Source organism: Helianthus annuus, chromosome 6, assembly GCF_002127325.2.
Source record: "Helianthus annuus cultivar XRQ/B chromosome 6, HanXRQr2.0-SUNRISE, whole genome shotgun sequence".
In the NCBI taxonomy this organism is placed as follows: Eukaryota; Viridiplantae; Streptophyta; class Magnoliopsida; order Asterales; family Asteraceae; genus Helianthus; species Helianthus annuus.
In genome coordinates, this window is record NC_035438.2 from 115,142,858 (window position 1) to 115,165,038 (window position 22,181).

Here is a 22,181-nt window from a genome sequence, read left to right on the forward strand (position 1 = left end):
GTGGCTTGTGTCATTACGAGCGGTCCTGGAATAGTATATATAGGTGGTTTGTTCATTTCATTTGTAACATGGTTCAGATCTGATACCGAGGTATTGCCGGTTTTCCTTGTAAACGAAAACGTTGTAAAATCAATATACAAGAGGATTAAAGTGTGATACAAGCTGTGTACATGTCCGTTTCCTTGTTTCCGCCTCTGAAACGGAGTTGAGCTCTTCCGAACAACTCGTTTAGGTCGCGAAATCGATCCTACAATATATATATATATATATACACGTATATATATATACGTATATATATATATATATACGTATATATATATATAGATACGTATATATATATATAGATACGTATATATATATATATACGTGTATATATATATATACGTGTATATATATATATACGTGTATATATATATATATATATATATATATATATATATATACATATATATATATATATGTATGTATGTATGTATGTATATATATATGTATGTATGTATATATGTATGTATGTATGTATATATATATGTATGTATGTATATATATGTATATATATATATATATATATATAGGGCTAGGTTAACGTACAAATGCCCTTATCGTACATTACGTACGCTACAATCTCAGCCGTCCGATCATCTTCCCGCATTGAATTCGCATGTTGTTTTTTTGTAACAATTTCGCATGTTAGTTTTTTAACATGCGATTTCATCAAAATTACCACATGCGAAATTGTTACAAAAAAACAACATGCTATTTCATCAAAATTATCACATGCGAAATTGGTACAAAAAACAACATGCGAATTCATCAAAAATTATCACATGCGAAATTGTTATAAAAAAAAACAACATGCTATTTCATCAAAATTATCACATGCTAAATTGGTACAAAAAAACAACATGCGAATTCATCAAAAATTATCACATGCGAAATTGTTATAAAAAAAACAACATGCGATTTTAAAATGCGGGAAGATGATCTGACGGCTGAGATTGAAGCGTACGTAATGTACGATAAGCAATATTGTACAGTACTCTTTACCTATATATATATATATATGTATATATGCGGATGGTTCAAATGAAAACCACTTTTATTGTGAAAACTCGAAAACTAACTAAAAAGCCTAAAAAACACACAAAAAAAAAATTTTTCAAATTTTTTTATAAAAATCGCTGGTTTTTATATATGAAAAAAAAGTTTTTTCAAAAAAAAAAATTTGTAGTACACATACAAACATGTGTTGTATTATACATGTGCACTACACAAAAAAAAAAAAAATTCGAAATTTTTTTTTAAATTAAAAAACCTGCGAAAATTATTATGCAAAAAAAAAAAAATTGGTATGTTTTTTTGGCTTTTTTAGTTAGTTTTCAAGTTTTCACAATAAATAGTGGTTTCCATTTGAACCTTCCCCTATATATATAGGATCAAGATTATTTCAGAACCAAAAAAATTTACAGAACCTGCAGAACTTTTTACAGTCACTCATTTTATTTAATGTTATTTTTTCATTATTTTATTTATGAGGGGCATTAAAGTAAATTTACACCTAGAAAATTATCACATTTTTAATTTAACCTGGTTTATCTCAATTTCAAAATATTTCTTTTGAATGAATTCCACTATTTTCTCACATTCAAATCTAAACAAAATGAAATACGTATATTCAATCACATACATGAATTATCCATTACACATCTTCAATTATCTTATGATTTATATATCCCAGTTTATCATTCTTTAAGTTTGAATCAATTCCACTTTTTAATTATCTCCATTTATAATATAATGGATATTGATTTTAGGATTTTGGATTGGTTTCCTCAAATTAATTATGATTAGTTATCCACTTGCAATAACTAGATGATTTCTCATTTTCAAACATGCATTTATCTCGAAATCGACAAATATTTCATGTATATACATTCGATAACTTGTTTATTGGTAATTTCATGTTTTTGAACTTTTTATGTTTGAAGATTTGTTGCTCATAGATAGATGTATATACATTCTTTAAATTAAGCATGTGTAAGTCCACATATTTACATATGTAAATATACTTTGTGTAAATTATTTATTTATATATATGTAAAGCATACGATGTGCATATACATGTAATATATGAAATGTATTTTTTTATATGTAAATGTAAAAAGTGAATATTTTATATGTTTGGTGAATATATACATTCTATTGCAAATTATATGTTATAAATAATATGCTTTAGATATGTATTTCACATATTTACATACATGTAAAATACTTTATATGTGTAAACTACTTATCATAATTACATTTTATTTGTTGATTACATATGTGTAAATCTCATATTTACATATATGTAAATTTTGTTTATATGTGTAAACTACCTATTTAAATACATGTCAATACTTGATATGAATATATGTAATTAGAAAAATACATAATATACACATGTAACATGTGTAATTTACATTGAACTTGAAATTGATGATTTTAACAAAATCTCTAAATTTTGGTAATATGATATTGTTTAAACAGCAAGAACAAAATCTCTAAATCTTGGACGATTTATTCTTTGCGATTTTAAAAGCCAACTCCTTTATTTATTTATTTATTAATAATCATCATCACATTTTATTTATTTATTAATCATCATCACATGCTAGAAGGAGAAATAATAGGATATTTCCTATATATATGGAGGTCGTTTTTACATGATGCCCTTTTCCGATTAAACTAACATTCAAATTTCCCATTAATTACACTCATACCCTTATCTATTTACAATCCTTGATTAATTTAGATCTATGGCTATAAATAGTTCTTAGAGTTCTGCATAAAATGCAAGTTCTGTATAGAACTCAACCCTATAGATATATTGCTTCAGCAACTATTTACCACTCCTCAATCTAGACTGATGGTTACGACTTTTTAACAAATTTTACATCATTAGTATATATATTAAGCTATATATATACACACACATCCTATAATTCAACACAAGTACAAGTTCCTGCAAAACTGTACTACATTTGATCATATCCAAGATTGTATTGGGTAGTTGCATCTGAACGAATTCAAGCCACTTATGTGTGCAAATATATCCGAGGAATCTAGCTTCTCCTCTTCTTTCACCATCACCTACATGATCATCAAACCACAAAAAGTTGCAAAAGTTTTATTGTTAAAAACATGATTTCTATTGGGTTGGCTAAACTTATCCTCCTGCCCCCCCCCCCCCCCTAAAAATTTCATAACACGTACCACACCTTTGAAAACATCAAATCAATGGGTTTTTTTCCTTTGATTTTTTTATCTCATTCAATCTTTTAGTGTTAATAAATTAGTCTTCTTGTTCTTACATGCATAGAGTTTACATCTTCATAAATGTCTTCTTCATGGGTGTTGATGTTTCTGTTGTGCTCTCCGAATTCGTCGTTCCTGGCAAACCTTCCTCTTACTCGAGGTCTGCTGTCTGCTAGTGTTTTTCGACATACGTACTGTAAGAAAATTGTGGTGAGAATATTTAAAAGGGAAATCATCAAAATGACCATATATATTCACCTATTAGTTTGACAAAATAGCATTGGCTTTGTGAAATTTTCAACCAATCAATGCTTGACACATGTCCCTTGACATAGAAGATTTCAATCATGGCGCAACATATGCATTCTTTTGCACTAGATTTTTTATCATATTTCTAAACTAACCACCGGGTTGCAATAAAATAAACTGTTGTATCAAGAGAATCTAGCGTAGCATATTGAATTTGTTGCTCCGTAAATGCGTGGAAACTTCTGGTTGGCTGAATGAATTTCTTAAATAACACGAAAAATGCCAAATGGTATTTTTTGTATAAAACTTTTGATCACTTTCCTATTTTAAAATGGTAAAAGATGATTGGGATTTTGTACCTTGATCTTCTTGCTGAAGTTTCTCTCATTTCTTTTCTTCATGTATCTATGAATCTTTTCTTTTCGTTCTTCACTAGTTAGCTTGGTGGCCATCCTCAAGCTTTCGGAATCAAAAGTTGTGATTTCGGGAGGGGTTAATGGAGGATTACAACATCCACCTCCATTGTTAACGAGATGTTGGCTTTCATCACTAAGTACCTTTCATTCAAACCAGATCAATAGTGGTGAGGGTTAAACATTTAAATTTAGGGGGGATTGAAAAAGATATGTTTAATTTGGACTTTGGGATTAGGAGGGGCCTAACCAAATATAGATAACATTACTATGCTTTAAACTTTTTTATTAAGTAATTCTTTGATTAACTTGTCTATTTAGTCACAAATTATGTGATATTAATTAATTCTTTGATTAACTTGTCTATTTAGTCACAAATTATGTGATAGAACTTAAGCGGTTGTAGATCTAGCTACTGAATAGATGCCAGTCGCTAATTCATGACCGCTTAAGTTTTGGTCGCTAATTTTGTGACGTTTTTTCTTGGCTGCAAATGCTGAGTTTTGATTAATTTCAATGTTGAGACGAATATTTGAATTTAAACTTTAATTTATTCTTTTTCTATTTTTCTGCTACGCGAGAAAAATAAAACGGTCACAAATTTTGCAACGGGTTTGTGACCAACTTAAGCGAATGCAAATTTTGCAATCGTTTTGCGACTGAATAGGTGCAGTCGCTAATTTGTGGCCAACTTAACTTTTGTCGCAACATTTGCAACGGTTTTCTAGGTCAAAACTGCATAGTTTCCTAGTAGTGATATACCTTGAGTTCATTAGAATTATAAGGGTGTGAGAGGGGATCCGAGTAGAAAATGCCATTATTCTCGTGTTGGAAATCTAGTTCATGAACTCGAATCTCATTCGACAACAACATATTCCCATAAAAAAATCCACAACTTTGGACTGGCAAGCTAGGGTTTGAGTTTCTCAATGGAAGGTAAGGTTGATCAAGAAAACAATGGCTAAGGGATGAAGAGTTGTTGTTGCGCATGCACTTGGAAGGCGGCATGGATTGGAACTCGTTTATTGGTCCCATCACGGACACGACATCGGTCTGATCAGTCGGTTGAGGATATAGCGGAACAAGCCCATCCGTGGCGAACGAAATCTGGTTTTGGAGTAGAGGGAGGTCAAATTGATCATCTTGAGGACTAAAAGAATTATATTGATGTAGGTTTATGAGATCTAGAGGGGTGGAAATGTTATTTTCTACTATTTTTTCATCAAACATGGTGGTGTACTTGTCGTCCCCTCCGCAACAGTTACCATTGTCGGAAATGGTTGCGACGGAGATAGCGCTAGCGAGCATAGGGTATTTTATCATATCAAGAGGGAAAGTGAGAGTTTTGGCATAGGATGATTGTTCTTCATAACAACAATTTGATACAGATGTAACATCTGAATTTTGCATGGTCCCTTGGAAAAAATCTGACTCACAAAACTCCAAGATTTGAGCACTCGGAGGGCTAGATACTTGTTCCTATATTAACACCAAACAAAAATCATTATTAGAAACATTAACATACAACTAGCCTAAACATTTTACCATATGTTAAAACTTTGTACCATAGGCCTTCATGTTTTATGTTTTATACATGTGTGCTTACTTATCATATATCCATTGTAATACCATAACGTATAGACCTAACATCATCGTGATAGCGACAAAGATACGAGTACCAAAAGAAGAGAATTACAACATAGAAAACGACGTAATATTAATTTGTTTGGTAAAATGATTGAATTAGGCATGCGAGCGGACGTTGACGTACCGCTAACCTTAAAAATATAAGTATATCATGTATCGTGTAGAATAGAAAATGATTTACCATATGAGGTTGGTCAGGCGGATGTAGGCCGTCGTGCCACGTTTTCCCAGCCAGTTTATCAAAACGGGTCGGATATATGCAAACACAAAGAGTTGTTGGAGAAACGAAGATCCAGAATCAAAACATCCAACTTCCAAAAACCTTGTCGTGTAGGCTCCAAGTAAACGTCTGAAACCATCCAAAACTCCATGAGAAATATTTTCAAATTATACAAAGCAAAAAACGAAAATTGGATGAACATGAATTTGTTTCTAGAGAGAGATACAGACGAGTAAATAAGATGGAACAAAGGCACTATATTATATTGGTGAAGGAATCGAAGGTTGGTTATATAATGTTACAATATTATTGTCCGTACAATGTGTTTATTCTCCTACAACTTCTCCTAGCCACACATTGACAATGTCATGTGTGGTTTTGTCCGATCTAGCATCGTCTTGCTTATGTGGCACCTAATCAGTCAACCAACCACCTAATTGAATTTCGTTTGACCCATGTATAAATATTTTGATTGTACCTATAGACATGTCCTACAAAACATAATATGTGCATGATTTTTTAGAGGAAATGATGTATTACTGAAATAGGTTAGAAACCAGTGTATCTAACATGTTGAATAAAGAAATATTAAATAATTAGTAATGAAAACTTAGAAATTATAAAACAATATTTTGTGACTTTTCTTTAATTTAAGAAATATAATATGAAAGGGTGAGATAGGAGAAGTAGGAAAAAGTATCTTGAGCTCACAAAATTGTGATATGTAGTGCAACCAGTTACTTATTTATTAAGCATAGATGAGAAAAACATTAAATGAGAATGTTTTCATACGTAATTTTAAATTTGGCGTTATCGCCAGAAATTCGAAAATGAAATTAGAAAATTAATTGATAAAATTAAGTACATGAATAAACGTGAAAATTATGGCAGTCGATGATTTATCTGTTCTTACACTAAAAATGGAACAATTAGAAAAAAAACTAAATTTGAGAGAAAATCTTAGTGATGAAATCTCAGAACTCAGATTTATGGAATTCTGATCTGATAGATAGGCCAAAGCGCCTCTCGCTCGTCAAAATCTTTTTGCCTACAGCTTACTATTGGAGCCTTTCTACCTCGTTTTCCACTGTTTACGTGCTTTAAGTGCTTTAAATAGGACTCTGCTAAATTTTGGATCAACTTCATAAATATAGGTATGTGTTTGAAAATATTTTTAAATATCAAAAAAATATATATGTGAGGAAGTAATTTCCAAATGACTCGGGTCGGAGCGCAGCGTAACTAAGGGATTCCATTCAGGGCGAGACAAAATGGGCGGGCACGGGCGTATATGTAGCCAATAAAGCATAGAAATTTAGGTCCCAAACCACACCTTATTGGATGATGAGAAGATATGGGAGAATAAAGTGTGAAAAGAACTAGCATAACCACTATATCATTTGATTCCAAGTGCATAGCTAGCTAGACCTACAAAAATGATATCGGTTAAGTTGTAACAAACCAAAAGACCATCTTCATTAGGTAAGTGCTTGAACTCACTTTCAATTATACGTATAGAAGCTAGTAAGAATCAGTGGTACGTCCATGCTTTTCTCAAAGATGGTTGTTTCGTCTCGAGCAATCATCAACCTTTAGCACATCTTCCCTTTGCAGTTTTGGAAAGTCTTTAGCTTTGGAATCTTGAGTTGTCCATTGCATAGTGGAGGTTGAATAGCTTTGATGTTTCGTGATATATAGTTCGAATTTCCAAATTGTAGGCCTTGGAGGTTTACAATTTGATAAATTGTGTTGAAAAGCTTTGTTTGATGACGTAACAACACATATAGATGGTTTAAATGCCGAACTCGTTCTCACCATGTCTACACTCATAAAATTGTGGTATATATGACTTGAGTGACATAAAAGAAAATGTATAGTTTTAGATAAAAGAGAAATTCTTTAATTAGTACTTAAGTCATTAACTAGAGTCATCCTTAAGCCTTTTGGACACATAATTTCAGTTAAAAAAAGGGTTAATTACTCTTTTCGTCTTTATGGTTTGTCAAAAATCACTATTTCAATCGATTAGTTTAAAAATTACGATTTCAGTCCCTGTAGTTTCACTTTCTTAACCATTTCAGTCCATCTCGTAACCATTTCAGTACCTGTACTAACAGAATAAATGGATTGAAATGGTTACGAAAGTGAAACCACATGGATTGAAATGGTTACGAAAGTGAAACCACGTGGACTGAAATGGTTATGAAAGTGAAACCACAGGGACTGAAATTGCAATTTTTAAACTAATGGACTGTAATAGTAATTTTTGACAAACTACAAGGACAAAAACAGTTAACTCTAAAAAAAGCCTAATCATATTTTCCAGTGTCAAGGCTCAAAGTTCCCTCAAATTTGGTTTAAAAAGTTGACTAGAGTTGTCCCTAAACTCTTCATATTCTATTTCATCCTTTTCTTTTTAAGGATGGCAATGAGTCGGGTTTTGGACGGGTTTAGGTAATCCCAAACCCAAACCCGGTTAGATATGCTTGTCTCAAACCTGTCCCAAAACCCGTCGGGTTTCTAGCGGGTAAATACCCATCGAGTATCGGGTATACCCGCGGGTTTCGGGTAAACCCGTTAATTTAAAAATATTACCCGTTGGGTATACTCATCTCAAAACCCATTGGGTATCTATCGCGTAACTATTAACAGGTTACATTTTGTATTGTCATTATAAAAATATATATCAAATAACTACAATGTATATGGAATAGAATACCTAAATGTGTAAAAAATGAATGTATCATATATATACATATTTAATAATACAAAAGAAATTATACTGGGTATACAATCGGGTAAACGGGTACACTTTATCGGGTAATTGGGTCGGGTAAACGGGTATATCACTAAATCCCAAACCCGTCCCAAACCCGTGAAAAAAATAAAAACTATTCCCAAACCCGTCCCAAACCCGATTAACCGACCCCAAACCCGTCCCAAATATGTCGGGTTTCGGGTTTACCCAGCAGGTTCGGGTTTGATTACCATCCCTATTTGTTTTAGTAACAACAATATTCAATTTAATCAAAGATAATGTAACTAGGTTGATTTTTTCTTTATCAAAACAGCACAAATTAGATCCATTGCATGGTGTTTAGAATCTCATGATCTAAAACAACTTTGTCTTTTATCAAACTTGAAGGACATTAAAAGAAAAGGTTGCGAGAAAAAACAGTTCCACAATCTGCTACACACAAAAGGGCATCATCTCATACACTAACTAATTTTTAAAAACTTTTTTTTTTTAATTAATGGTTTCACATATACATCGATATGTTATGTACGTAAATAACTAAATACCAGGAAACAAATTTGTGCATGTGTTTTTTTATTTATACCAATTAGATATAAATGTGTAATTAAATATACATAAATAACAAGAAACATAATTTGTTCATTTTTTTTAACTTAACAATAAACCTATAACGCTAGCTACACCACACTGGCTAAGCGTTAGACATGGCGTAGCCCCTATAGCGTGGGGATTGTGTCTGGCATGAGGTGGGGGGCTGGATGACATGGCAGGCCATGTTGGCTAGTATTTAATGACCGTTTGGCTAGCCGTTGGCCAATGACTATTATAAAAATATCTTTTAATTATTTCCTATATAAACCTTTCATTTCTTACTCATTTTTACCATCAAAAAATTGAAAAACCACTATCAAACTCCAAAATATATATATATATATATATATATATATATATATATATATATATATATATAATTGATTCTTCAAGTTCAAGCGATTCGTATAATAAATTTGTTTTATCATCCTCATCCGACGATAGTGCGGATTTATTATTATCAGCAATGTCGATGGTGATGCAAGCTATTGTTGAAGATGAAGATAATTGAATTGTTTTTGTGATGTAATGTATTTTTTTATTGTAGTTATTTAATATAAATAAAATGTGTTTTTAAAATTACTTTACGAAATTTTATGACTAATATAAAAAAACAAAAAAAAATTAGGTGTCACATGGCAACCCAACGCCGCCTGGCCAAGCCCCTTCCACACCCTACTTTTTTTGGATGTAGACTGGTGAAGCCCACACCTGTCACGTGTCAAACAATGCACCAAACCCAAGCCCCCTCCAGAGTCCAGACCCCATAATCTCAAGATAGACCTAATTGGAGGCAAGGTTTTGGAACCGGACCGGCTACTTCAACTGGTCCAACCGGGATTCGTCTTTGTGGGCAGTCCGATCACGACAGTTTTAGAAAATTAGAAAAAACCGGTCGGTTCGTCTTTTTGGACGGTTCGACGATTCGGAGATTCAGCCGGTTCAACCGGTAAGTTGCTTATATTCACAACATATCAGATGAATATTGCTTTGATTTTTTTTTATGTTTCCTTTTTATGCCCTAAAATGCACCCATCTGTTGAATATTTTTTTGATTCGCTGAATATTGCTTCAATTCGCAACACATATGATGAAATAGAGAAGAGTAATGGATGGTGAGATAAGAACTAAAATGTTTGAAAAGTGAAATGGTTGTTTGTCGACGCAAAGTTGCAGATGAAATAAGGTTGTTGGGTATGGTATGGTGACGGATGAAGACGGGGAGGGGATGAAGACGGGTGGGGCGGGATGGGGTGAAGGATCCGGCGCCGAGAAGAAAGAAAGGGGGCCCACCTGTTTGGTCCGTCGCAAAGGGCGAAGAAAGGACGAAGAGGACGGGACGGGAGGGGGGCGGCGTGGAGGGACGCCGGGGACGTGGCGTCGTCGGGGCTGAGGACGTCCCATACGGTCCAGCCTAAATTGGAGAAAGCGAACATTAAAAGTGATATTTCAAAAGTCCAGCTTTAATGCATTTGTTTTTAGATTTAATTATTAAATAGAAAAACCCATAGCTTTATAGCCTAGTGGTATCTTGGTGGTGAGATAAAACTTTGGACCGATATGTCCTGAGTTCGATTCTCATAATAGGGGGTTTTCCCATATTTATTGGGTTTCCTCCTGAATTGGTATATAGGCATTATGCCTAGTGGAGATGGATATGATCGGGTGGTTCTACTGGTGGCACGATGACACTCCAGTGGTCCGTTAGTGATCCAAAATTTGCCGTTCAAAAAAAAAAAATAGAAAAACTAATTCCATTTAACGTTTACATGTATAAAAAACATATTTTATATATATGTAATAACTACCAAAATAATTATATTAGAAAATTAAATTATTAAAACATTTTTCTATTCCCATAAATTTCTTAAAATTTCTTTTATTAATATATTATTAATTTTTAAAAAATATTTATAATGTCATCCGGTTCTTCAATCCAGTCCGACCGGTTCAACCGGTGAACCAGTAAGACGTCCGGTTTGATGTGTGATCCAGTTCTGTAAACATTGATTGGAGGTAGTTTTTTTCGTTACTTTTATTTTTTTACTTGTGTTCTTAATCTTGACAGCCTTGAGTAGGTTTTTTTACATCAATTTCTAAGCTAAATATACTACATGAACCTGAACTAGGTATGTTTGTTTATATTTTTCTTTGGGCTTTTTATACAATATTCCATTTGCTTGTTAAAAATATTCTACGTTGCCAGAAATAATTAAACTACAGAACTTAAAATTTTAAAAACTATTATAAAAGTTATTTACTTTAACTCAACGGTTGTAATCCTATGTTAAAAAGCCATAAGACCATGTGTAGTGGTTAACACCCCACCCTTGGACGTTTTACGCTATGTGACAGCCCAGTCAATAATGGGGGATTATGGGGCGTTTTCTATATGGGTGTAGTGGGGATATGGACATTGTGGGGCATTATGTTTGTAATAAAATTAAATTAAAAAAACACATTAAAAAATCTTATTGGACAAAAGCAATAAAGCTGAAGGGTGATTGGCCAACACAATACCCTGAAAGCGTGATTAAAACAACGCCAAAACAGAAAAAGTGGCCAAACACGCCCAGGGGGTGGTTCCCTGGCGTGTTTGGGCGAGATTGGGCAAAAAAAATATTGGCCAAACACGCCTAGTACGCATGGTCTAAGGCCCATAACATGACCTTCCATCAAGATTCAGCCCCATTTATGACCTTCAACATGAAATCCAAAATATGCATGAAGAACCAATAAAAACTAATCAACAAACATTAAGCCTCTCTTTATATATTGTAAACAAGAGAATGGCAAATTCAGAGTGTTCTCAACTTCCAGTGATTTTGATATAAGGGTGTTTAGAACGGTATCACATGTACCATTCCTAAAACCCCTAGACACCACGAGAGACGCGTTACAAACCCAAGGTGCGTGAACCGTAAACGCTAAACCCGAAATACTTTCAAAATCATCTAATAACACCTTCTTGTATGCCTTGCAGACTTGAGATACATACTTACCCATTGGAAGTAAAGATTCACCCACAATATCAATATCCGAATGAAGATTCACCACTACGGTTCCGTGTTCGGGATGAACCCGTTCCCCCAAGGCTTTGAGGAAAGTAGAATCCGGGTCCCACAACTTGCGTGGAAAAATATCGTCACCGTCATAGGCATCCACAAAAACCATGTCGTAAATGTTGGTGCTTTCTGTGATGAACTGCTCTGCATCAGCTTCATATAGGAATAGCCTCTCGTGAATGCCATTCCATATAACCTTGTCTGTAAGATTTGGTTTCGAGTGCGAACGCTCCCCATGTTTTTTCATGATAGAGTAAGAAGGAAAACCCATTGCTTGGGTTGAAGCTGAAATAACTACCGGGTCAATTTCTACTATGTCGATCATAGCACCTGAAGAAAAGTTCAATGCCAGTTAGATTTGACAAAGTAAACTTTAAAACCATAAAATTATGTCTACAAACATGAAAGCACTAGGTGGCAATTTCGGCATGTTAGATGACGGGTCAATCAACTTCTTGGAATGCAGCCATCAATAAGGGTCGCTACTCGCTACAGATTGACCCCCCAACACCTTTTGTCCAAATTTGTAAATAATTTTATAAACTATTAGCTTGTCAAATGTGACTAATAAAACTTCATTATTTCAAGATTAAGCTGACTTTATTGTGTGAAAATATATAATATTGCAACCTTAGAAAATATATAGTTGTATCATACTCAAAAAAGGGCCTGCTACTATCTTCAAAAAATGTAATACAAATTCACAGAAAATTTGTAATAGTCAAAGTACATCTGAAAGCAAGATATACAACAATACGTAAAATATTATCATTCCAAAAATTGATATAGTATTTAAATATATAACCTGGAATTTTGCAAGCCAAAAACAACGGTAAGCTTCCACCACCATGACCAATGCACAAAACTTTCATACTAGTCTTCCCATATACAGAACTTAACATATCACAATTACATGAGAGGGAAGTCAGTCCAGCAGATATCATACTTTTAAGATCTGCAGTAGATGCATAACATTAAACGCAAACTTAAAATAATGTAAGTAAAAAAGGCGTGATGCGCTCCGATGCATTTTGATCACAAAAGCCAATGCGCCAGGGGCCCACATCACGTATGTGAGTAGTTCGTTATAAAAAAAAAACATTAATTATACATGACAATGTTTAAAGAAATTACATGGAACAGCCAAACAATGTGCCTGCTGCATTAGGAATATAGATCCAGGATCTGATTCATTATAAGCGGTCATGACTTTAGCTGTGCTTTGGCGCGTATCATCATTAAATCGAAGTGTACGCCACTGATACCCGAGAATTCTGAAAGACACGTTCTGTTCGCTCCTTGGACGTAACTCTGCATACCGTTGCCCAAGCCAATTCTCAGTTTTGTACCACTGACTTTCATTCTGTATCAAACAGAACAAAGAAAACACTTAGGTAGCGTTCGTTTCATGGAATGGAATGGAATGAAATTAGGAAGTTTTTCTTTGTAAAATTGATCTTGGTTGGGGGAGGGAGGAATTTGAAATCCCATGAATTTCTTTAATCAATGAAATTTGTGACTATTTCAACATTCCATTCCATTCCTTGATTAGAGTGAAGGATTTCTAAGGAATGTTGAAATAGTCACAAATTTCATTGATTAAAGAAATTCATGGGATTTCAAATTCCTCCCTCCTCCAACCAAGATCAATTTTACAAAGAAAAACTTCCTAATTCCATTCCATTCCATTCCATGAAACGAACGCTACCTTAAGAAAAAAGAAATAGACATCATCATAACTCTATAATGAGGGCGGGCCTTAGAGCAACTAGTAAGGTTGCTGCTTAGAGGCCACGCCGTGGAAACAGCCTCTTGCACAAAAAGTGTAGGGTAAAGCTGCAGCCATGCATACATCAGATTGCAAAGCAAGCGGTCCGGCCCCTCCGGAGATCCTGCACAAACGTGGGAGCCTAGTGCACCAGGTACCCCCTTTATAATACTAGTTCGTTTAAATTTCACCGGTTGAAATTCTCAAACAACTTCAAACAAGTGTGATCTTAACAGGTAAACTTTATAAACCCTAACTCCTTTCTACCATTTGAAACCCTAACTCCTTTCTAGCAAACAAGTGTGATCTTAACAGGTAAACTTTATAAACCACAAGGAATATATAAGTTAACATGAAAGAGAGAGCGAGAGCATACCGGTCTGGAAGAATGAGAAGCTACGACAGAAACGACGCCGTTTCCCTTGTCGGAAACAGAACGGAATACCGTGTTACCATTGTCGTCCCACCATTCCGATGAGTAAAACCAGTCGCCTTCGTCTTCAATTCGACGCGGATTCGAGGTGGTCAACCTCCGAAGGTGTTTGATTGATGAGAGTTTCAATCTGCTTCTATTCAAAATCAACATTATTAATGGATCTGGTAATTGGTGGAGATCAGGGGAAATGATAAACCCTAAACCCTCATAAACATTATGAAGGTGTTACTTTTGTTTGATGATTTGGATGGGTCTCAACAAAAGTCTTGCCTTCGGCCTAAACTTCAATTTTGGGGCCTGACCCAAACAATGTTATTGGGCCGTACTAAGCAACCTAGATTTGGGTTCCACATTTTGGATTGTTGGCAGATTTTTCTAGTACTTGTGAGCGTATTGATTCATGGATTCTCGACTCTGGCACCACCGTACACATGACCGCTAATTCTTCTCTCGTTTTTGACTCAGTTCCATATACTGGTTTTGAGAAAGTTATCTTTGGAATAAGTATCTCTTACTATTTCACATATTGGCACTACCTTATTACATTTATCCTACCATAGTCTAGTTCTTGGACATGTTCTTGTGGTTCCTGCCTTAGTCAAGGATAACGCCTCGCTTTTTAAAACTTCCCGTATTTAGAAAGCTCGCCTTGTATTCTGTTTATGGCTACTATTGTAGTCTTCCATGACTAGTGGTGTAGACCCATGACTTTTTAACGGGGGGTAATTAGAGGGTTTAACCAAACTTTTTTGAGAGTTGATATTGATTTTTGCCTTAGTTTGTAATTGGGTGCACCCATGTCCTTGACTGGTTCTTGCAAATTTCTATCTTGTTTAATGATATGGGTAGGGGTGTTCATTGGTTTGATTTAATTAGATTGCTTCTCGGTTTCAACAAAAGAAACGAATAACCATTAATTGTTATTGGGTTGGGTTGGACAAAATAAGACTTTGCTACAATTGTAATTAATTTGGGCTTAAGTTACCATTATTTATTATTCGGTTTGAACCGTATTTAGATTTTTTGGAGACAAAAGGCAAATATTTAATTCAGTTTACTTTTAAACGGTTTTGGTTCAGGTCATGTCCATTTAAGCGATTTAACCGACTATTAATTTCCTATAAGCCCATCTTAATCGTTAAACACTCCATGTGGAATGAGTGTGTGTGCATGAGAGGGGCTCAACCACATTAGCACAACGCTCACGGAATACCGCACCGCGGTTATGTGAGAGAGTCATGGGCCTACCCTTTGTGATTCAGGCAATGAGTGTGGGTGATGAGAATTAGTCGTTGGGCTCATTGATCGAGAGTTAAACAACCGCTAAGAGTGGAGGGTATGATTCAAACACTTTAGTGTAACGCCCGTCTCTTTTTAATATAATTAAGATATTAAATACGCATTTTATGTAAAAATGCGGCCTTTTAAAAACTTTGACAAGTTAACGTTCATACCAAATTAAAGTAACAATTGTTTACATAGATCATTTTAAAATAAAACATATTGATCTCTTAGCGGAAGCTTCAAATGACGAGTGTTCGGTCCTTTTCGTCGCTTGATCTCCATCCGGGTACTCTTGACCTTCACCTATGATCAAAACCAACTGAAAGGTTAGTTTTGATAGTTAAATAATGAGTTTAAACAAGTCATATGGGTCAAACAAAGAAAATAAAAATAATTCGCCAGCATTTGAAGCTCTCGCGGGCCGCGACTGAGGTCGCGTGACGCGACAGTAATTCCCTTTCGCTGTCGCGCAGCGCGACAGCCCATTTTTCACAGCACGTTTCGTTTCTTGATGCTGCAGATGCCCAGCTATGAGTTTTTAACCAAAACTCAACTTCCAAAAGCCATAACTTTTATTCTACTTATCCAATTCGCGTGATTCTTTTTCCTACGCGCGACCGTTTGATTCTCCATCGTGTGGAGTTAAAATTCAGCGTCCGAACTAATAAAATTCTAAATTTCTCAAGCATTCGGCTTATTATTCAAATTCAACTTTTGACCCGTTTGAATTTAAAACCACCAACTTGTTTCTTAAACAATCAAAATACATACATTAAAGTATTTAACTCAAAATCCTTAGCTCGGGTTCGTAATAATTTTTTTATTGAATTATGCGACTAGTACGCAAACTATACGCATAATCTGTTTTGACTCGTTTAGTCGATTTAAGAAATTTTTAGTCTAAAACTAGCTCTTTTCTTTTCATAATTTCCATATCCAAACTGTTTGCTTATATTCCACCACAACAAAATTTTATGGTGGATTTAGCATATCTAACCTATTAACCCAAATTTACCCTTCGATCGGTCATTTCATGCAAATGACCATTTTTATGCATTAGACCCACAAATGTGCATATCTATAAATTCATTTAGGCGTACCTGGCTCGGGTCAAAGCTAAAACCCGTTTTATTACCGCATCAATTAAGTTGCTAATCCATAGCAATGCAATTTCCATAAGCCATCTTACCCTGTGAGCATTAGACTCGACAAGTACTTGTTAGTCGTTATGTGTCAAATGGTATTAACATTACCATTTGACTCGTTTGGTCTAAACGGCCAAATATTTTGGATTGTTCGCAGATTTTTCTAGTACTTGTGAGCGTATTGATTCATGGATTCCCGACTCTGGCACCACCGCACACATGACCACTACTTCTTCTCTTGTTTTCGACTCAGTTTCACATAATGGTTCTGAGAAAGTTATCTTTGGAATAAATATCTCTTCCTATTTAACATATTGGCACTACCTTATTACATTTATCCTACCATAGTCTAGTTCTTGGACATGTTCTTGTGGTTCCTGTCTTAGTCAAGTGTAACGCCTCGCTTCTTAGAACTTCCCGTATTTAGAAAGCTCGCCATGTATTCTGTTTATGGCTACTATTGTGGTCTTCCATGACTAGTGCTGTAGACCCATGACTTTTTAACGGGGGTAATTAGGGAGTTTAACCAAACTTTTTTGAGTGTTGATATTGATTTTTGCCTTAGTTTGTAATTGGGTGCACCCATGTCCTTGACTGGTTCTTGCAAATTTCTATCTTGTTTAATGATATGGGTAGGGGTGTTCATTGGTTTGATTTAATTAGATTGCTTCTCGGTTTCGACAAAAGAAACGAATAACCATTAATTGTTATTGGGTTGGGTTGGACAAAATAAGACTTTGCTACAATTGTAATTAATTAGGGCTTAACTTACCATTATTTATTATTCAGTTTGAACCGTATTTAGATTTTTTGGAGACAAAAGGCAAATATTTAATTCAGTTTACTTTTAAACGGTTTTGGTTCAGGCCATGTCCATTTAAACGATTTAACTGACTATTAATTTCCTATAAGCCCATCTTAATCGTTAAACATTCCATGTGTAATGAGTGTGTGTGCATAAGAGGGGCTCAACCACATCAGCACAACGCTCACGGAACACCGCACCGCGTGTGACAGCTGGCACCAAACCGGTAATTTCCGTACACTTTAATTATTACTTGATGATCACAGTTATGTGCTTTAATGTCAACATTATCTGATTACATACAATACAAGTGAATTCATGCACGTTTTATACTACAAAATATTGCTTTATGCATTAATGAAAAGCGTTGCGTCAGAAATACTAGTAAACTCACCGGTAAGACACATTGTGTCAACAATTCTGCAGAAAGCAGTCAGACAAAAGAATTGGAGCCTAGGTGTAGGTAGGGCTGCAAACGAACCGAACGAACACGAACAAGACCGTTTTCGTGTTCGTGTTCGTGTTCGTTTGTTAAGAAATATTTGTGTTCGCGAACCGTTCACGAACACGTATCAAACGAGATTTTATGTTCGTGTTCGTTTGTTAAGGAAATGAACTTGTTCGTGTTCGTTTGTGTTTGTTTGTTAATTTTAGGCAACGAACAAAAATGAACGTTGACGAACACAGACGAGCACAAATTAATGTTCATGAACACAAATGGAAACAAATGAACACAAACAATCGTTCATGAAAAAAATATATAATACACTAACACTTATTAGATATTAAATTTGTCGGAATTTGGAAGTATTTAAATAAATATAAAAACTAAAAACACTAATGAACTATTGAACACAAACGAATACGATAACGAACGTTCACGAACATAAACGGACAAACACGGTCTTTGTTCATGTTTGTTCATTTAACTAAACGAACGGAATTTCTTGTTCGTGTTCGTTTGTTTAATAAACGCACGAACAGAAACGAACTTCCCGCAGAACGGTTCACGAACTGTTTGCCGAACGTTTGGTTCGTTTGCAGCCCTAGGTGTAGGTCCAATGACAAGAATACATTAAAACCCTAGAATGCATACAAGGGTTAACATATAGACTTTCCGAAAGCTAAAATACGCACTAAAAAGCACCCGAAACGCACTTTAAGTGCAAGTGCAAATTTTTACCAAATTCAGCTATAATCAGCTTTTTAACCCCAAAATATTATGCAGAATTCATGTTTTATTATCCAGGATACCCTCCTAAGTGTCAGGAATTGAAAAGGTCACAAAAGAATACATGAAGGACACTAAATGGTGGGATTTAGCACTTAAACGAACCGGTACTTAACCGAACAACCGGACATTACCCGGAACATCAAAATATTATTAGAGGCATTATTTTAACATTACCAAGCTAGTTGTGGTCCCTAAACATCATATTACCTTCTAAAATACCTAAACACACTTAACACTAAATTTAACACTTGGAAGGTAACTAGAACTTGTAACTTCCAATTGGAAACCAACCATACACCCCCCCCCCTTAAAACACGGTTCATCAAGAGGCCCCACACCCCTTGATTTCTTTTAATATTTTATTTGATATGTTGTGTTGATATGGGACACATTACACACTAGTTCTTCACATGTTGGAAGAATAGTTATATAAACACAAAGGGCCTTCATTCTCTCACATCCTAACATCAAACCACTTCAACTCTTCTCCTCCTTCTTCACCATTCTCGGCCGTGACCTTCTTCCCACACACCACCATCATTCAACATTCAATCATCCATTCCAAGCTTGTATTAAGGTGCTAGAAGGTGCATAGTGAAGCTAGGAGCTTTCGGAAGTTCAACGACCTCTCTTATTTGCTTTTACCCACTTCATTCATCCTCTTGATCATCCCTAGCCTTGAGCTAGTGGTAAGAACATCATACACTTCATATTTCATCTAATTTTAGTGGGTAAAAGGTTATGTGGTATGTTAATCTTGAAGAACACTAAGAATCACAAGAATGAAACTTGAACATAAGCTTAAACCATGAAGAAATTATGTTGTTATGTGTTGTTATGATTAATGATTGTTGATTGTTTATGAAAATGATGTTGATCATCATATGATCTTGCTAGATCATGACTAAAAACATAATCTAGCAAGATAAGAGGATGAACTTGATGAAAGTTAATGGATCATCCTCATGAGAAGCATGAACTTGAAAGAATACATGGATTTCTTGAAAAATAATGATCAAAGTGAGTAGTAACATTTGTAGATCTAAAGATTTATGGATAATTTCTCAAGAAACCAAGTTAAAATACAAGTTTTACTTAATCATGGTTCTTAAACAAATAAACCTTATTTTTGGTGGTTAATAAAGTATAGAAGTATGTAAGTAACAAGAAAAATCAATGAAGAAACATTTTTAGAAAATATGGTCATAAGTTGTAAATGACTGGATTTCTTAATAAAGTGATTTACAAACAAATAACCATGTTTTTAAGGGTAACTAAACCTATTAAATAACATGATAAGTTACTACAAGTTTTTACAAAAACTTCAAGTTCATGATATAGTGTGATTTACATGATTTTGGCTTGTAGTAAGACTTGATTGTGTTGTTGATGTTGATGATGATTTTAAAAAGAAAATAAACACATGTTTTGAAAACATGGGAAACCTCCATTTTTAGGGGAAACTCTGTCAAAATTTTTATAAATTTTGACACTTAGAAAAATATAAGTTTCTAAGAAACTTAATCCCTAAAAATGTATATCAAGGCATTTACCAAGGTTTCCCTAATTTTTGTGTTAAGAAACGATGATTTCTTCAAGGTTAAAAGTGATATTAAGTATGTATATTTTTGAGAAAAATATATATATTTATTGATCACCAAATTTTGTGCTAAGTGTATGTAGTATATATTATACGTGATAGTGTATTAGGGCTTGAAAATACACTAAGTGCTTCTAAGAAGTAAGGATACAAAATACACATACAATATACTTAGACAAATACAAGAAAATATATTTGTGAAAATATATTTGTGAAAATATATTAACTTGATAGAATAAATAACTTGGACAAGTTATGAACATGAAGTAAAGATTTAGACAAAATACGTAATTCGGGTGCAAAATACAAGATAGTTATATTTATTGTTGTTAAAATAATATAAGTAAGACACTTAGTTAAATATATAAAAATTATTTTTAACACAAGAATACATATACAAAAATAGTGACTTGTGCTTGTGCGATACAAGTCTAGTGACTAACGATAATAAAACACGTTTAGGTCACGACGCATTATAAGCGAAACCCGGTGAAGTTTACGACGCAAGGAACGCAAAGTTGTGAGTTCATGCTCCCCCTTTTCTTTTAACTATTTTCAGTTTTATAACTTCGGGGGTGAAATACATGTTACAAATATTACAATGTTAATAAATGGTATGTTACAAAAACAAGAAGCATTCTTGGTGATAACTAGTACCAAGTATGATGCATTTTGAGAAATGATACGTGAAATAATACGAGAAATCGTGTCACGAATAGGGTACCATAAGCACCATTAATCGTGTACATACTTAGACCGCAGAACAAAAGGTTAGATCTAATGGGTTTCAGGGCAGCCCCACTCTTGGTGACAACTAATACCGAGTAGTGTTTTTGTGTCTCCGTCGTGAATCGACAACTAGAAAAATGCCTATGGTTTGGATGCTTCCTATGTCGTGTCACATGTTAATGGCCTTGCAACCCATTAACACTTGATACATATAGAAATACTTGATTTATACGAGAATACATGATTTATACAAGAATACGTGATTTATACAAGATACATACCATGTTTTCATACAAAGTATACAAACGTTCAATACAAGAACTGCATGAATTCACACCAACATTATGTTGACGTTTTTTTTTTTTCAAAACTCACATGTATTTCAGGTAACTAAAAGTGGATGTGCGCGCGGCCTTACTCATGCTTCTGGATGTCGCCTATGTTTGTCTTAAATAAGTTGTAAACTTTCAGACAATATGTTGTTTCGTGATGTAAACACTTCAAACTATGTTTTTCGTTATGTAATGGTAATGGTGTTTGAAGTTATTTTTGAGCATGTAGTATGTTTACCAATCGTATGCAATGAAAACCTTTCATGATCACACCTCGTGCTTCCGCCTAAGAAGGGGGTGTGACAGTTTGGTATCAGATCTGCGATTGTAGTGAACCAGGATTCCTTCTCGAGTCTAGTCTACAATCTCTAGGATTCTATTACGAAAACAATTTTTCAAAAAGTTTTCATTGCATAAAACTCTCCGCGACATCCACTACCTGAAACTGTTTACGAAGAGTCTAGAAAAGACACTACGAGACTTAGGGTGCACTGGGGTAGCACTTGTCTGTGATTGAGAATTACTTGCAATTATGTGTGATAATTGATATATACATTTACTAGAAGTAGAATGTCACAAGTATACGTGACTTTATCTGAAAGCAATGGCCT

General features: G+C 34.4%; 2 protein-coding genes across 2 annotated transcripts; both read right to left on the reverse strand.

The window, feature by feature from the left end:
• Window positions 1-3,024: 3,024 nt before the first annotated feature.
• Window positions 3,025-5,609, reverse strand: LOC110944967. Its single transcript, XM_035974237.1, has 5 exons — window positions 5,586-5,609; window positions 4,719-5,435; window positions 3,903-4,100; window positions 3,351-3,488; window positions 3,025-3,129 (listed from the first exon to the last, which is right to left on the reverse strand). Exons 1-5 carry the CDS (start codon window positions 5,607-5,609, stop codon window positions 3,025-3,027), a joined length of 1,182 nt encoding a protein of 393 aa, XP_035830130.1.
• A 6,284-nt stretch (window positions 5,610-11,893) lies between these two features.
• On the reverse strand, window positions 11,894-14,685 carry LOC110865815. Its single transcript, XM_022115135.2, has 4 exons — window positions 14,382-14,685; window positions 13,372-13,600; window positions 13,043-13,192; window positions 11,894-12,567 (listed from the first exon to the last, which is right to left on the reverse strand). The coding sequence occupies exons 1-4, from the start codon at window positions 14,589-14,591 to the stop codon at window positions 11,915-11,917; spliced, it is 1,242 nt and encodes a 413-aa protein (XP_021970827.1). The 5' UTR covers window positions 14,592-14,685; the 3' UTR covers window positions 11,894-11,914.
• Window positions 14,686-22,181: the final 7,496 nt, after the last annotated feature.

Excerpts from the sequence above, each read along its gene's own strand:
- LOC110865815 (XM_022115135.2), bottom strand. The coding sequence starts at position 14,591 with ATGTTGATTTTGAATAGAAGCAGATTGAAACTCTCATCAATCAAACAC. Across the intron at positions 13,601-14,381 it reads CTTCTCATTCTTCCAGACCG|AATGAAAGTCAGTGGTACAA; the intron begins GTATGCTCTCGC and ends TGTTTGATACAG. Across the intron at positions 12,568-13,042 it reads TTTGGCTTGCAAAATTCCAG|GTGCTATGATCGACATAGTA; the intron begins GTTATATATTTA and ends ACTTTTCTTCAG.
- LOC110944967 (XM_035974237.1), bottom strand. The coding sequence starts at position 5,609 with ATGATGTTAGGTCTATACGTTATG. Across the intron at positions 5,436-5,585 it reads TGTTAGGTCTATACGTTATG|GAACAAGTATCTAGCCCTCC; the intron begins GTATTACAATGG and ends GTGTTAATATAG. Across the intron at positions 4,101-4,718 it reads ATAATTCTAATGAACTCAAG|GTACTTAGTGATGAAAGCCA; the intron begins GTATATCACTAC and ends TTTGAATGAAAG.